The sequence below is a fragment of the Chiroxiphia lanceolata genome, chromosome Z, assembly GCF_009829145.1.
Source record: "Chiroxiphia lanceolata isolate bChiLan1 chromosome Z, bChiLan1.pri, whole genome shotgun sequence".
Lineage (NCBI taxonomy): Eukaryota > Metazoa > Chordata > Aves > Passeriformes > Pipridae > Chiroxiphia > Chiroxiphia lanceolata.
The window spans coordinates 2487882-2505530 of NC_045671.1; the positions used below are offsets into that span (position 1 = coordinate 2487882).

At 44.9% G+C, this 17649-nt stretch overlaps 1 protein-coding gene across 1 annotated transcript in view; it reads left to right on the forward strand.

Moving 5' to 3' along the window:
• LOXHD1 (lipoxygenase homology domains 1) overlaps positions 1 to 17533 on the forward strand; it is a 149843-nt gene extending 132310 nt beyond the window's left edge. Inside the window, exons 39-42 of the mRNA XM_032675721.1 lie at positions 11010 to 11180; positions 12305 to 12443; positions 13949 to 14110; positions 17053 to 17533. Coding sequence (XP_032531612.1) covers positions 11010 to 11180; positions 12305 to 12443; positions 13949 to 14110; positions 17053 to 17533 — 953 coding nt within the window. The remainder of the gene's footprint in view (positions 1 to 11009; positions 11181 to 12304; positions 12444 to 13948; positions 14111 to 17052) is intronic.
• The last annotated feature ends 116 nt before the right edge of the window (positions 17534 to 17649 follow it).

Here is a 17649-nt window from a genome sequence, read left to right on the forward strand (position 1 = left end):
TGGACTTGCAGATTTGCTTTCAAATATATTACCAACTAATATGCGTATAAAAGAACATTTTCCTCAAGAGGCATCATGGTTCCCTGATGACTGGCCATGCTGACAGAGTGAAATACACCCACCAGGGCAGAGCTGGTCCTTAAGGCTCAGCAGCACGAACAGACTGGGAGGTAGGAAGATGAGAACTGGGTCAGACTGAGGGTCTGTGGAGCTCAGTAGCCCTTTCCAGCAGCAGCATCACTGAGTACCTGAGGGAGAGGAGGAACTGAGTGATCATGTGAAATCCTTCTAGAATCCTCTACATCTTGCTGTGCATAGCTCAGGGCATCTCCTGAACTGGATTTAATTTTTGTCCACTAGGTAACTTTCAGTGAATTTTCTCCTTCAAGTTCTTACCCAGGAGACATTTAGCACCCACAGGTGGCAATGAGTCCCGTGGGTCTCTTTCCTGCTGCGTGACAAGTAAATCCTGTTAATCCAGGTGGTTTTGTTGCCTTTTCCTTCCTGCACAGGTGATCATGGTTCACCTTCTCTGTGCCACTGATGATGCTGTTGATGCCGCTGGGGAGTCACCACATTGCAGCTGGGCTGTGGTAATTTCCAGCTGTGTGCTAGTGTTGGTTAGTGGCAAAGGGAAGCAACAGAGTTTAGCCTTAGGCTAAGCAGTAAGTAGGCTCTATTTATTTAAATTTGCTGTGGGCTAAGAACATGTACCCAGATAGCCACCATAAGTCAGCTAAAATAGTAAACCGTGTGTCCAGGACTTGGAATATGTCTATAAATACACATTTGAACCCCTTATTCTCTTTCCTTATTTCCTCATAACACTGGTTTCCACTTATAAATAATAGTTTTTACCAGATGTGGCTGACTGTAGGGTTAATTTAAGCCTTGGAAAAACAACATGCTCAGGTTTTGCTCAGCAAAAATGTACTTGCTATTTTCCCCGCAGAAAGAAGGAAAACTGTAGTTTAAGTCATAACATATGTTGTCTACGTTGTTCTTGCATTAGTCATGTGAAAAGCATATCCTATCTAAAACTTCACACAATGCAGCATGACAGTTTGTTGGGTGGGCAGGGTATTTATTACTGCTGGGGTCCCAGGATATAACTATCCTTCAAATACATGCCTGCTCTCTATACATAACTTATATAAATTGGCTGTGGTACTGCTTAGAAATTCCTGGCTCTATTTTTTGGAAAGGAGTAGCAGGGTCAGAGATCAAGGGTCATGTATAGTTTTTGTCAGATGCATGGGGGACTTTGGGTATTAAATAAAAATGTGCTTGTATTTACCATTAATTTGAAGCATCAGATGATGATTCATTCTTTCCTTAGGAATTTTCTTTTTTTTGGACTAAATGGTTGTTGGCCAACAGCCTGTGAAAGGTTTGGCCTCACACTGGTCTTCCCCATTGCTCCTTGAATGTTGAATACATGGAACATGGTTGATGTCCTTTTTTTAATTTTCTAAATAATCAGTCTCAATCATAAAATTATAGAATGGTTTGGGTTGGAAGGGATCTTAAATCCCATCTCATTCTGTCCCCTGCCATGGGCAGGGACACCTTCCACTACACCAGGTTGCTCAAAACCCCGTCCAACCTGGCCTGGGACACATCCAGGGATCCAGGGGCAGCCACAGCTTCTCTGGGCAACCTGGGCCAGGGCCTCACCACCCTCACAGCTGGAATTTCTTCCCAGTATTCCCATCTAACCCTGCCCTCTGACAGTGGGAAGCCATTCCTCCTTGACCTGTCCCTCCATCCCTTGTCCCAAGTCCCTCTCCAGCTCTCCTGGAGCCCCTTTAGGCACTGGAAGGGGTTCTCAAGTCTTCCTGGAGCCTTCTCGTCTCCAGGTGAACACCCCGAGCTGTCCCAGCCTGGCTCCAGAGCAGAGGGGCTCCAGCCCTTGGAGCATCTCCATGGTCTCCTCTGGAATCTCTCTAACATGCCCTTCTGATGTTTGGGACCAATGATAGCATCCCATTAAATGCCTCGAGGATTTATGGGCTAGTTAGGGGAAATACTAATCATCACAAGGCTTTCTTTTCTTTCAGGCATCACCTGATCCCCTCAGGAAGTCAACCACCTACCTGTATTTCAGGATAAAATACATTTAAGTGCCTTGCCCGACGTGGCTGCTTTGCCATTCACTGCAGCTCAGAATCCCCCTCTGTCACTGAAGTCTTGCTGCAGTGGCTTTGCTCCCAGTTCTCATCCCACTTTTGTTTATCCTTTCACTGAAATTTGACTGCAGTGGGGTGTTCAGAGTTGAAGAGACAGTAATTGCCATGGCAAAGACTGTCAGGGGGTCTTTAGACTGCAAACGCCACGTTTGCACCCTCTGGAAAAGCACATCAGTTTTATGGCCCAACTTTAATGCTTTTAAATGCCATTTTCCCCACAAAAAAAAAAACACCAAAACGCTGATTGGCATCTCTGCATGAGATATAGAGGAGGAATGAAGCCCCCATCTAATTCCTCTAACTTCAGTAAAGCTGATCAGGGAGGAAGTCGTCGCTCATTTGAAAACAGGCAGTTTAAAGACTTCACAACCGCAGTTTCAAGGAACTTGCTCATGATTTTTTTTTGGACGTTTAGAGCTCACCAGCAAGGTTCTGGTAACAGCAAAGTGCCATGAATGAAATTTAGTTTTAATTTTGCTCCATGTCTTTTTATCTTGCCCCTGTTTACTTTGAGATACTGATGTTCGACCTAATATATTTAGACACCCTGAGCAAATTTAATCGCTTCCAGACTCCCCATCTCCTGATCTCAGATAGGCACTATGTATTTTCTCATATCTCAGTTCATTTGCTTCTACATTTATGCAAGATCAGTATCTGTAGGTCTGTAGAAATGCTGGCTTTCTAAATATAGGCCTCAATTTTTTTCTCTGCTATAGGAACTAAATCACTATTCTGGAAGAATGGCTCAAAGTTTCTCAGTACCTCAGTAACCGAATTATTTACCTAGAAAAAGCTTTTTTTTTTTTCCCCTTGTATCTTTTTTTATTTTATTTTTCTACCTCTTTCTCCATGAAACAAGGAGGTATGGAAAATCTGGACTGAGCTCCCTCATTTGCCTGAGTAGATTTGAACCCAGGTGATAAGCAGTCTGTCTAAAGTCATTAATTTCAGACTCTTGATTATCTCAGTTGCCATCAACCAAGGGGAATCAGGAAGGGCCTAATTATGCATAAACTAGACTTTTCTGTGTTACTATAGGAGCAAAGACAAAAGTAAATAACAAGGTTATGGAGCCCAACTTCTTCTTTGACTCAACGGGCCCCTTCTCTCAATTACACTACCTGCTATAACATTGTCTAATTGAGTTTTAAATAGCCTAACTGCCCCAGTGACTCCTTTTGTGTGGCTCTTCCAATGGAGAAAGTATCTTATTCCCTTTCTTGATCTGGACTCAAGTCAAAACCATTTGTATACCCTTGGTTTTCCTTTTCTTTCTCTGAAGCAGCTACCTTTTTAAGGAACAGTATCTTGGCTCAGATGCTGAATTGCCAAGGCCTTGAGCTCACAGCACACAGCTTTTCCTGAGATATGTTTCTGCAATTCATGGGTACTATTCCAAGCCTTTTGGGCACTTGGAGGCCATAAATTATTTAAAAGAAAAAAACCCAACCCTAAAGAACTGTCTTTTTTAGCCCTTTGTAAGGATTTACTCAGCTATCAGGCTTGAGAAGGGCTTTTCTAAGCCCCCTTCTTGGCTCTTGACTATTGCCTCTTAAACTGTTGATCCTTGGGGCAGATTTGTTGAATAGTTTCTGCTTTAAATAAAAGGTGAGAGGGAGAGAAAGAGATGTGTAAAACTGCCCAAGGAGAGGAGAATCCATCATCCTCCCTGTTTTGTTGGTGGTTCAGTACAGAGAGTGAACACAATGTCAACTCCTGCATCTTTCTGCGTGGATGCAAGTCAACACCTTCGACAGGGCACAAATGAGCATGCAAACTGCAGGCCTGCAGTGTGCCAGCAGCTGTGCCATGGATGATTAGTCCTTCAAATTGCCCAAATCTGGCCTCAGCACCTAGGGAGACCCCAGCACTGACCCCCAGAACCACCCCCCTCACAAGCTTTGCACCTTCCCCTCTCTTCTGTGTCGGGTTTTTTTCTTTACACTAAACAGTACCAGCACAAAGATAAGGATTTCATCCCTGTGAGGGTGGGGAGGCCCTGGCACAGGTTGCTCAGAGAAGCTGTGGCTGCCCCATCCCTGGAATTGTTCAAGGCCAAGTTGGATAGGGCTTAGAGAAACCTGGTCTAGTGAAAGGTGTCCTGTCCATGGCGGGGGGTTGGAATGAGGTGGGCTTTAAGATCACTTTCAACCGAACCATTTTATGATTTAATGGAAGATGAGCTACAGGCGTCACAGCTAAAGCAGAAAGCACTGCAAAGATGTCACAGTGCAGAGTGTGCAAAGTAAAAAAATTTTTAAAAAAAGATGTAAGAAATCAAAATAGCAGACTTGGAGAGAAGAAGATTTCAGTGTTGACCTTGTGCGTTCATTAATTTCTTTCCAATCTCCTGAATTGCAGAATCTTTCACTACAAAGCAGAAGGAGCCCAAAAGGCCAGATGTAGCTGTAGAATTACCAATTTTCTAAAAGCTTCTCTTTTCTACAAGCCTCCTTTGCACCTCTTGGGGATAAATTACCCTGCATCTTTGTTAAATGTTTTTTGCATCAAGTAGTCCTCAATAAAACACAGAATTTGTTTCAGTCACAAGAATATAATCTGAGAAACTGTTGTATCTTCACTCAGAGCCGCTAAGTGCTTTTGCACAGGCGTAGTTGATCTTTAGGATGCACTGGGGGGGAATTTCTGAGGGTAATTTATGGGTGATTTTGACCTGAGTTAAATCCTGGATTGAACAAGTTGCATAGACAACAGAGGAGGGAAGGGGGGCAGGGGACCTATTTTCTAAAACTGTCCCAAGTGTTAAGCTTTTGCTTTGTCAAAGGTTATGAGAGGTTTTGCATTGCCTGTCTGCTCTGATGAGAAATGTTGTGGTGTGAACTAACATAATCCTAAAGAAGAGATACACGAAATGAATCTATTTTTATTCTGGCACTGGCTCGCCGAATGACCTTGCGTAAATCACATCTCTGTACCTCATTTTCAATTATGTAAATTAGGGATAAAAATTATTCACCTTCTTAGAAGTGTTTTGAGATGTACCGAAGCACAGCTAGATGCTATGATTTTAACACCTCACAGTTAATGCTCCTTTTCCAGTGATTTGATGCTGCTATCAAAAAACTCCCACCACTTTCTGGGTGATGTCTCACGAGGTGGGGTTTAGGGGTGGACAGTCACATAACCAGGCAAGGGATAAATAATGTCAGAGGATTGCAAGGCTGGTGAACTGTCTGTGCAATGGTTGTTACTTCATGTTTCAGAAAACATGAAAATTAAAAATAAATAAATAAATAAATAAATGGAATTAAGAGGCTGAGCAATGCTGGTTGATGGTTGTGGATGTCTCAGCAGCAGCAATACTTTACTGGCCCCTGAGCAGCCAGTGTCCCAAGAAGGAGGGTTTTTTCACTCCTATGGAAACATGAGCACCAGTAATGACTACTGTTATCCTTGATCAGACGTCAACTGCTTCCAAAACCAAAAAAGATCTGCTGCAGATAGATAAGGGACAGAGAGGATAGTCAATGAGTACACCTGCAAAGAGCAGACACTTTCATGGGCATGTGTGTATCCAAACCTGGTTGTGGTTCTGCCAGCAGATTTGATCCCATCAGCTCTTTTTTTGGAAGGAATAGTGAATATTCACTAAAGCAAGGTGAGGGACCACGTGCCTGGTGAGCAGTGAACCCACCTGACTCGTTTCATTCACTTTTCCCCCCACCCTCCCACATTTCTGCAGATGCCAAAATAGCTTAGTATTTTAGAGATGGCAAGTGGTGGCTGTTCCCAAGAGGGCCAAGGGAAACTTCTGGAGCTGCAGGTTGGGATTTTAGTGAAATGAAGCAGGAATGTCATTATCTGCGTTTCATCTACCACTTCCAAAGTCTGGCTCAGTTGTACTAATTGTCATGCAGAAATGCATGATGAGGATCTTACAACCCAACTTGCCCAATGCCAGGAAAGCACAGACTTCCAGCATCACCTGGGAAGATGGCAAGATGGTCCTGTGAGGACCTTTCAGATGTGCACGGAGGGTCCTTGCCCATCATCACCCAGTGGCCAGCTTGGGCCCTTTTGGGAAGGAGGATAAATGGGACAAATAACTGCTCTTTTTGGATAAGGACATTTGGGAAAGAGAATACATTTCACTACATCACGCTAAATTATACAGAGTCAAGCAAGCAAAGTGATTCTTTTTTCCCCAAAGCTCTTCTCTTCCTCTAATTACATTTGAAATGTTTTGCATGCTATTGAAAATGTCACTTCCAGCTGCAGACCATTAAGGAGCCTACGTGGCACTGCCACGGGTTTTATTAGGTCAGGTTTGCTGCTGCAGATTTCAATGGCTGCAAAAGCAGGCCTGGAGTGAAATACCTTTTGTTACAAACGTTGAACACTTGTTTTGGTGATAGGGGACCCTTCACAAAGGCACAGTGCTTGCCAAATTATTTTAAAGACCAAGACCTGTGTAATTGAGCAGAAACTGCTCAAATGTGTACCATTTCTTCCTGTCTGTCTCAAAGCACTAAAGGAAAGAAATTTAGTGGTCCTGGTTTGTACTGGGGTCACTGCAGAAAAGCCCGTGGTGCTCTCCAAGGCATTTGTGCAGCTGTTTTTTTTTTTCCTGAGTCCTTGTTCTCCCAGTACTGTTGCTCAAGATGTCAGTGGGATACAAACAGGTCTGCTCTGCTTTTCTGCAAGCTGAGTGATGGAGCAGCTCTGGCTTTCACAGAGGACCAGGATACCCCATCCAAAGGTGTCCAGGAGAAGGGCTGTGAGTCATCACTGCAGAGATCCTCCAGTTTCTCCCGTGCAGCCAAGCCTTGTCAGCAGTGGTCAGGACTTGGGAAAGTGCTTTCACCTTGCTGTATCCACACCACTTTTCTGGCTCCTCTTCCTCACTCCTTCACTGATACTGCTCCATAAACCAGCTTTGGCTGAGGATTTGGTGCCTCTGGGGTTACATCCATATGGGATGTAGTTTCCTTTCCTATTATTGCTCAGGTGCTGTAATGTCTCTGAGCCCATTGCTCTGTGAAAGTCACACGGGAACAGAAGGTGTAAACAGGGTAATACCCTGAAACCAAGATTTCATGACCTGAAAAGTAGTTCTGCAGACATGATTTGTTCTCCTTCCACTGATGTGATCCCCAGCACACAGAGCCAGCCCAGCAGAGGGAAAGTCTCACATTTAGACTTGGAGCATCATTGGCTTTTGTGGTTTTTTTTTTCCAGATCAATGCAAAAAGAAATTTAACATATTTTTCCCAGCTTGAAACAAGATAAAAACTATACCTTTTCTGGTAAAGCAGAACAGTTTCTTCAGACACAAACAAACCCTTCGATTTCCATATCAGCTTTTAAATGGTGTTTAATGCTGTGGCAGTGAGACCCTTGATGTGACTCCTGGCACCATGAGACATGGACAGGATGGGAAGATGTGCTGCTCTGGACATATCCATTACAGCTTTCACCTGGGGTTAACTATTTCTCTTGAGCAATGAAAAGCAATAAAGGGATCCTTCTACAGCTTCCGGGTCTCCTAATATAATTCAAGTTGCTAACAATCAGGAGTGAAAATGAGAAAAAAACAAATTCTAGTGAGAGGGAAGGGAAATATCTTTCCTTTAAAGCAGACTGGGGGATGTTTTAGGGCAGCTGCACCATTTTTCTAAGAGTGGCCATCCAGCTGCTTGATTTAAGTTCTGGAAGGGACAACCTGTTGGCATTTGCTTTTCAGTGTCAATCCTGACAGAGCCCAACACTTACTCTTTGAATAGCCCAGAGCTGATAAAAGAATCTTTGTGGGGAAGAACAGGAAAAGCTGCACTTTGTGCTTGCTTTGCCCTCAACTTAGAGTTGAACATCTGCTGGAAATCAGCTCTGGCCTCTCTCTCCCTCTGACAAAAGAGCAGGATTTTGTTGTAGCTCTCCTGGTGAGTGGCTGCTGGGATCAGGCAGGAGAAAAGGGAGGAGGGTATGTGCATCTCACTCAGTCTCTTTTCTGGGTACTGCTGCTTAGCACTGATCCTGACCCCATCATCCTGTTCACTCCTGCAACAGGGCAGAGATCACCCATTTATTCCATCCTGGTCTGCAGCCATTGATGTCTCTCACTGGAGAAAGATGGGATGTTTTCTTTCTTTCATGCTCTACTGTTGTCACAAAAGATTTGATGGAAGTGAAACAGCCTCCTAAATATGCTGCAGAGATGTCCATTGAACTTAAATGGAAGTGAGCTTACCAAAAAATCAACAGCTGACACTGAAAACATACTTAGGATAAATTTCCAAATAGCCCCAAAGAGCAAGTTGCTCCAGTTGAAGCATGATGGGAGCCCTGGAGGACTTCATAGGATTATGGAATCACAGAATGCTTTGCACTGCAAGAGATCTTAGAGATAATCTTGTTCCATCTCCCTGCCATAGACAGGGACACCTTCCACTATCCTAGGCTGCTCCAAGCCCTGTCCAAGCTGACCTTGAACACTTTCAAGGATGGGGGCAGCCACAGTTTCTCTGGTCAAACTGTAAAATTAAAGAAGACAGAGCCAAACTCTTCTCACCAGTGTTTGATGACAGGACAAGAATCAATGGGCTCGAACTGAAATACAGGAAAATCCATTCAAAATAAGAAAAAAAGCTTTTTTTCTTGGCACAGGTAATCAAGTCTGGCACAGGCCACCCAGAGAGTTTGTGGAATCTCCATCCTTGGAGATACTATAAACCTGGCCAGACACAGACCTGAGGAACCTGCTTTGGCTTTTAGGGGATTGGACCCGATGTTCTATAGATGAAATTTCCAGCCACAATAATTCTACAGTTCTGTGCCTCTGAAATTTAAGGTGCAAGTGGTTGTGTTGGCTGAAGTCAGTGCTTTGTAGTGCATGATCTCCTTGCTTGGAGAAGGTTCAGGAAGCCAAAGTACAAAACAGCAATGGCAGTGAGGCTGATAGAGAACAGCCAACATGTGGTGTGGAGGGCTCACAGTCCTTAAGAAAAGGGTGACCTGTTGACATAGCTCAAAAAGGTGCCATCATTTTATTTTCAAAGGTAATGAGGATTAATATTTTCAAAGTAAGGAAGTAGACACATGGCAGTGAATTCCTGGAAAAGCAAGAACTGTTTAATGTCTTTGGGATGTACATATAAGTCAGCAGAGATGTCTCATCATGAACATAATCTCTCTTTGTCTGACTAATAGCAGGACTGTAAGTCCTCCCATCCCCACCAAGCTCAACAAGAGCTTCTTTAATTTCAACAAAGAAATCAGGAAAATGCTCTCAAATGCTGTTTTCTTCATTTTCAAGTTGCTTTTCCAACAGGAAAAAAAAAAAAACCAAACCAGACAAACTAAGTAGTAAACTAAAAGGGTGCTATGACTTCTCAGAAGGCCCCAAGGTAATAGTTAAGAGATTTGGTAGTCCATGCTGGGACATCCATCACTTTGGTCTGTCCTGTGTTCATGTCCAGTCCCAACACTAGGGAATTCATCCTGGTTACTTGGCATGGAAGGGAAGGATAATTTCCTTGCAGGTGGTAGCTGGCAGAGTCAAAGGAGCAAGTTGTACTTTGCATTCTGACATTCAAATCCAAATATGAAGGATCTGGGGGGCAATACAGGCTGTGGAGAAAAACACTAAAACCCACTTGCACTCCAAAACTTGAAGAGACCACCAAAAACCACACAGACACTGCTGTCTTCACTAATAGCAACATAAATGTTTGCTGTAGGGGTGGGCGTTAGTTAGGTACAAGATGGGGGTTAGAATATGTACTCAGTTTTCTTTTGGCTTAAAGTCTTCACTTTCCACTTAAAATACCAGGAAAATTCAGCAGCAGTTTCTGTTGCAGAGGGTACTCCATTAACTTTTGCCCCCAAAATCTCTGATTTCCAGGCATTTTCATGCTTTGGGCTCTGACAAACAGCCTCATGATTTCTCAGGGACTTTGTAAGGCTTTGTTGTCCCTGAGCCACAGCAGAGCTTTTTCATGGTATGGTCCCTCTGTAGACATGATGTCAGGGGTCTCACCAGCCCTGTCTCTCTGCAGCTGCTATGGGTACTGCAGAAGCAGAAGGTGTTCCCTAGCCCAGAGAGTCTGAAATCCAGCTTGTCCAGGACCATGCTCCAATACTTTTATATCTGATCAAAAGCTATCAGCTCCCTCAAAAAACATGGCCTGGCTCTAGAAGGGGGATCAGATGGTGGTCTTGAGCAAGTTGGTTTTGTTATCAAAATGATACTGTGTTCACTGATGTGACATTATCTGAAGCAAATATCAGTCAGATGCATCCAGTTCTGGAGCTCTCATCACGGAAAGACCTGAGGAGGCCACAGAGATGCTCCAAGGGTTGGAGCCCCTCTGCTCTGGAGCCAGGCTGGGAGAGCTGGGGGTGTTCACGTGGAGAAAAGAAGGCTTCAGGGAGACCTTAGAGCCCTTTCCAGTGCTTAAAGGGGCTCCAGGAGAGCTGGAGAGGGACTTGGGACAAGGGCCTGGAGCAACAGGACAAGGGAGAATGGCTTCCCACTGACAGAGGATGGATTGAGGCTGGGTATAAGGGTTAAAGTTTTTATAATAATTGTGGTGAAACCCTGGCACATGTTGTCCAGAGAAGCTGTGACTGCCCCGCCCCTGGAAGGATTCAAGACTGGCTTGGATGGGGCCAGGATGGTGTCCCTGCTCACTGCAGGTGCATTGGACTAGATGACCTTTAAGATCCCTTCCAATCCAAACCATTCCAAGATTCTGTGATTTCTAGCACCAAGATGGTGATACCAAGGAAAGGCACCTCACCTCATTACCCAAGCTATGTGCAAATAAGCAAATCTTTTTTATTTTGTTGTTTTACAAGGAATTGCACCGGGTTGGCACTTGGAATATATTGATGTGATGGACTCTGCCATGGACAAGACGTTTCGCTTCCAGTGTGATCGCTGGCTGGCTAAAGGTGAAGATGATGGGCAGCTCATAAGAGAACTGGCTTGTGCCAACAATGACATCCTGGAACTGAAGGAACGGACTGGTGAGTTTTTGGAGTTGTCTTTTGCAATTTGCTGAGGGACCTCAGAGGCCATAGGACCACATCGCCTGCAAGTTGCTTCACTAAAGGTTCCCATGCAGGCTTTAGGGGTTGGATTATTATACTCTTTAGTTCGAAAGTGCTGGGATAAGAAGGAAACAAATCAGGGTTTATGAGGAAGAAAAAGATCTCATTGTGGGTTGAAACCTAAGAGGGGCCCATCCTCAGTGGTTCAATACAGCAATAAGCCAAAAGAACACATGATCTCATTAGAAGTAATGTGCTTGAGTCTTTGAGGTGGAAAATAAGATCAGTCCTTAAAGCTTTGTGAGTGACATTGTTCCGGCTTCCTCTTTAACTCGTTCTGGCCTACTAGCTCAAGTATTCCAGCTGAACATGACACCTGAGCTTAACAACCCATGGCCCTGGGTCTGCTCTGGGTGATCCCACTAGGCCCGAGGTAACTACACTGGTGTCTGATGTGGTGAGTGAGTCAGCCAACAAGAGCTATTTAACCACACTGATGATATGCAAAGCGCATCTCAAGAGCTCCAGCAACAGTGGTCTTTTTCGGGAGAGTCCTGGAGAGTCAATAATCACATTACTTTAGTGTGATGTCATTCTGCCAGTGCAAAAAAATCAGCCTTGTGATGGCCCTTTTGGGTACTTATAGGCCACCACAGCATCTGAGCACATCTGGTCAGGTACCTGGGTACCCTCACTCTGTTGGGAACACTGGCACAAAAAAAAATAGGAGGATTTGGATGGACTGTGTTAAAAAGGGAGTGCTTAGCATAGCAGGGAGCTGAACACAGCTTGTTCAAGATGGGCTTTGATGATCCTTGTGGGTCCCTTCTGACTCAGGATATTCTATGATTCTAAGAATAACTCTTGCTACCCAATTGAGCAGGACTCATATTTTTTGAGTATTCTACCCCAAAGCACTTAGAATTCAAAAATACTACAGATTTCAGTGTTTCCATTCTTATTTTTCAAGTGCTTTCTTGTGCGCTGTGAAAAATATTAGGGAAGGAGTTTTTAAGCAAAGTGACAGCCAAATGAAGAGATCTTGCTGGCCATCTGCTCCTCCTTTTTTGTTTAATGTGTGTGTTAATTGTGCTCTAAAGCCTATGAGATTGTCACAGTAACAAGGGACAGAGAGGACGCAGACACAAAGGAAAACATCTGGATCATCTTAGAAGGAAAGATGGGCCGCTCGAAGGAATTCCTCATGGAAAACTCCTCCAAGAAAAGGAGATTCGAAAGGTAGTAAAGAGAATGGTGGGCTACAGGAACTCCCTGCCCATTGCGTGTCCTCCACGAACGCCACCTCTTCTCTAGGCTGTCTTAGAGACTTGTGTTTGTGCCGTGCTTCTTCTTATCCCCCTCCCAAAAAGCTTGGTGGCTTCTCACCTGGATTAAAAGGAACATATAAAATGAGTTTCTGATGGGCAGTCGCAGACTAGGTTTTAAAATGACACGAAAAAGGCATTTGGCAAAAGGAAATACAGATGTTGCAAGCGTGTGCGTGTCTCCCTTTGTATCAGGACATGCAAAGGGATTTCTGGCGAGCCCCCAGGGAGGCTCTGTGTGTGTTTCTGAGCTGGGAGGAGCAGAAGGAAACTGGGGGTGGTTTTAATTCCTTTTGCAGCATCTCACTGGCAGTGGGAATCAGAGAGAAAGTAATAATAGTTAGAGGCTAAATGTTGTCAGAGCTGCTCAGATTTGACTTCCCAGACAAACCTGCAGGGTGAGGCTGCGAGATCACTGTCGCGTGAGGAAAGCCAAGAATCAGCCTCTCACTCAGACAGGCTGGAGGCACATCCATGTAACATGGAGCATATTCCTTCTCCCACGTGGCACCAAAGTGCTCCAATGTGAGCTGGGTTTTCTGCTTTGTTTAAGGACACAGTACGTCCTTAGGAGACAGGGACCTCTTCAGAGTCACGGGACATTCTGTTGCTTTGCAGGGAGGAAAGGTTTTCCTGGTAAAGGAAGGTGAACTTACAGCTGATGTGGGATGTAGTATGAATGTCTGAGGTATCATGTGAATTATGAAATATCAGGAGGAGCTTCCTCTCAACCTTCAGCTGATGGTGTCTATGGAGGGCTTAGACAGCATGCTCCAAGGCATTACTCACAGACTATCCTTGGAGGCAGGTTGGAACAAGGACCAATCTAAGGAAATCAACCTAACAGATGCTCAGGGAACATGACAGGAATCTAGTCAAGGGCTTGACAGAGACATGTCATCCCTGCCCCGTTTCTGGGGCTTGGAACTAGATGTTCTTTATGGTCCTTTCCAAACCAAACCGTTCTGAGATTCTATGATTCTATTGTTTCCCTAAACTATTTTCAATCTGAGCTTCAGGAAGGGTGGCTGAACTAGCAAATTTAAAACAGCTATGGTGGGTAGATGTGTAACAGATACAGTATCTGTCAAGAATGAATGAATAAGTGCTGGAGGGGAAATTAGTCATTCTTTAGCTTTATCTATAATGAGGCAAATTGATTTTGTATGTGGAACAGCTCAAGTTTATCCTGGGAAGTTCTAGTGGCAACAATTTAAAGTGTCACCCCTAATCAGAGAAAATACTAAATTTAAATATGGAAATTATACTTTGTGTTGAATGACTGTAGGTTAAATCAAATGACTGTGAATGAAGGCTTATCTTCTATCTCCTATAGCTGTGTGCAAATTACTTAATGTCCATATGTGACAAGTCACTGGCAGCCTTCAGGATGCTGAAACTGCTCCCTGTTTCCTGTAGGGGAGCAACAGACACATTTCAGTTTTCTTCAAAGAACGTTGGGGATATTGCAGCCATCTGTGTTGGTCACTGCCCAAAAGATGGGAAGAAGTCATCTGCGAAAGCTGATGTCTTCTGGCATGTCCAGGAGATTATCGTGACGGAGATGGAGCTTTGCAACAAGTAAGTGCCTTCTCATTTGCAAGGAGCTGCCCCAGGAGGGCATGAGGGAGCTGATCTGCTCTGCATATGTCCTCCTGAAGGAATAACAGAAAGTCTCACCTTAGTCTGAAAGCTAAGGACATGTTGTTTGGTGTGTCAGGTGCAGAACATCCCTGCCTGACTCACCTGTGCAGTTTCGGAGTTGTTAGAGAGGGGATTTGCATGTGCAGGTAAGTTTGTAAACAAGCTGCCTTGGGTGAATCTCACAGCTAGGACAAATTGATGTCTCAGGTTGTGGGAAATACTCCAGACTGGCTGAAATGTAAGGGGTTTTTAGGATGCTCTGCATGGGCTGGTCTTTAAGTAAGTCCTGTGAAAGAGCTCCTAGAAACAAGTCGAGGGTAAGACAAAACCTGAGCCTCTGATTCAGACCACTTTGGATCAAAGATCCTTCTGGGCTGGTCCTAAAAAAGGCTGGACATGACTGGAAATGTCACAGTCATGGAGCTGGACCATATCTGAGGAGCCCTGAGCATGTCAGGTCCTACATGCTTTGGTCTGAGTCCTGTCTTTTTGAAGGGGTGACATTCACATCTCAGAGAGCAGATAGCACAGGGACTATGCAGGAACCAGAGGAGATCATCCATTTGCAGAAAAAAACTGCACTTCAGTGAAAAATCTGCACTGTTAATTGTGTATTTCTTCTCTTCTCCATGTTATTTCCATTGCTGCTAAAGAGTTTAACTACAAGGAGTTCATTTCAGCTGAAACAATTGAGTGTTTAAGAAGAAATCCTTGAAGTGTTGGATTTTTTTCTTTTTAAAGCTAAGAGTCTCTCCTAGCAAATTAATCAGACAGTTGAAGAGCCTTAATAATGTTTGCTGAATGAAAACTCAGTCAATTGCATACTAAAACATGCTCTTTTCTCCTGACGGGGAAAAACCTGGAACCCTCGAAGTCCAGCTGCGCAATCAAATCCATGCACTAAAGTCTCTGGGAGCATGATGAAACTGCTGAAACAGTGTGTTGTGAAGGGGCCAAAGACATTCTCACAAAGACACGGATTTTTTTTAAAGCTGTTTTAAATTAAAGAGGGCAGCCAGGAGGTACGGGTAGAGCCTGCAGCCTGTCCTTTCACTGAAGCAGGGCTCCAGCTCTGCGGATGCAACACTTCACTGTGGTGTTTGCTGTGCAAAGGACCAACTGGAGAGATTGCACCATGAGAGCAAGCTCTCACTTCAAGTATTCCCCATCCCAAAATCCAAAAAATACCACCCAGACAAGTCAAAGACCAAATCAAGAGAGTTATGAAATTGCTGCGGCAGTAGTTTTGAATTATACTGGGATTTTGCTATTTAGTGGTACATCTTAGTATGTGAAAGGGCTGCATTAAAACTTTTCCTTGCAAATCTCAGGTCTAGAAAGGTCATCTTTTTTCTTCTTGCCCCTTGTGAAGATTGGCATGCATCGTTATACCTCCAGACCATGAGCTATTCCATAGCTGAAGAGATAAAACTGAAGCATCAGGCAACATATCCACCTCACTCTCATGCAGGTTTTCTGTCCATGAGCCTAAAATTTTTCTCCCCTTGGAATTTCTCATTTACAGAGCCTCTTTCCAGGGAAAGAGGTTTTTCTCTTTGGCTGCAGAAAACGCCAAAAGTGTTGGAAGTGCTTAAGAAACACAGCACAGCTGAAATCACAGTAACCCTTCCTCCAGGTGTTTATTTTACACACATACACACTGCAATCCAGCTACACTCCATTCAGGAGGACCTGCTGCAGTTTGGTGAGGGCGGGGAAGGGGGAAAAGCTCATTTGGAACTGATCTGCATCATTGGAAATGAAATAAATCATTAAAAGCAGAGTGCTCCAGCCCCTGGCTGGGCGCCAGGTACAAGGTAATTTATGGATGTGCTCTGTGCTCCCTGCACATCACCAGAGGCAGCACTGCAGAGACAAGGGCTTCCAGCATCTGGTACCTATCATTTCTGTGTTCTATGATTATTTTTTTTTTCCCTCCTAAGGATGAGATGGGTGATCTAGAAATGAAAGGGGAGACTTAAACATCCTCTATCCCTTTTTTCTGGTTTTTTTTTTTCCTGTTCATCCTGCCTCAATGGGTCTGTAACAGGACATGCCATTGCACAGGCACAAGATGTGACAAGAGCCCCACACCGATCCTTTCCGTGTGCAGGATGTCTGTAGCTGTGTAGGTAGATGTCAGGTTTTCCAGTTGCAATTGCAATGTTCCATCACAGCTCTTTCTAGGGAGAAATTCTAGTGCTCCACATATGGAAAAGTGCTGAAACAGCATTAATGTTGGGCAATTTAGTAGAATGCCCAGTCCATAACTTGCCTGTCTCTGCTGTGGTGTGGCAGCAGGGCCAGGGCAGTGCCCTCCCTGTGCTGGCACTGCTGAGGCCCCTCCAGTGCTGGGGCAGTTCTGGGCCCTCAGACAAGAGAGACATTGAGGGGCTGGAGCGTGTGCAGGGAAGGGAACTGAGCTGGGGAAGGGTCTGGAGCAGCAGGAACAGCTGAGGGAGCTGGGGGGGCTCATCCTGGAGAAAAGGAGGCTCAGGGGGGACCTTCTGGCTCTGCAACTCCCTGACAGGAGGGGGGAGCCGGGGGGATCGGGCTCTGCTGCCAGGGAACAAGGGACAGGATGAGAGGAAACAGCCTCAAGCTGTGCTAGGGCAGGTTTAGGGTGGATATTAGGGAAAATTGCTTATTGAAAGGATTGTCCATCCCTGGCACAGCTGCCCATCCCTGGAGGGGTTTAAAAGCCATGTGGATGCGGCACTTGGGGACATGGGTTAGTGGTGGCCTTCGCAGTACTGGATTAACAGTTGTACTCAATGATCTTAGAGGTCTTTTCCCTAAACAATTTTGTGATTCCACACGATTTGCCCAATAAAGTGGCCATCTACACCATTAACACGCCACTGATTTTCCCCCGGCAGATACTTTTTCAGGTGCAACTCCAAAATCCCTCTGCGATACAAGAGGCGGGACTACAAAGTCTTCGAGTGTGCCAAGGTCACAGAGAGCTTTGCCAGCAAAGCCCGGAGCTTGGTGCCAGTCAAGTATGAGACCATCGTGGTCACAGGCTTTGAGAAGGGCGCGGGGACCGACGCCAACGTGTTCATCACCATCTACGGGCTGAACGGGGACTCGGGCAAGCGGGCACTGAAACAGAAATTCAGGAACCTCTTCGAAAGGGGCAAAACCAACAGGTTTTACCTGGAAACGCTGGATATGGGGGAGCTAAAAAAGGTCCGGATTGAGCACGACAACAGTGGTCTGGCACCAGGCTGGCTGGTGGAGAGGGTGGAGATCACCAACTCAGCCACTGGCGTGACCACCATATTCCCCTGCGGGAAGTGGCTGGATGAGAACCGGGGCGATGGGCTAATCTGGAGGGAGCTTTTTCCCAGGTACTGAGGAGGGCAGGGCCACAGGAAGTGTTTGGTCCTCCCTTCTGTACGTGAATTTTTTTTTCTCATTGTACTGTTTTATATCGCATTTTACTTTTTAAAACACTGGCTTTTGTACTGAGA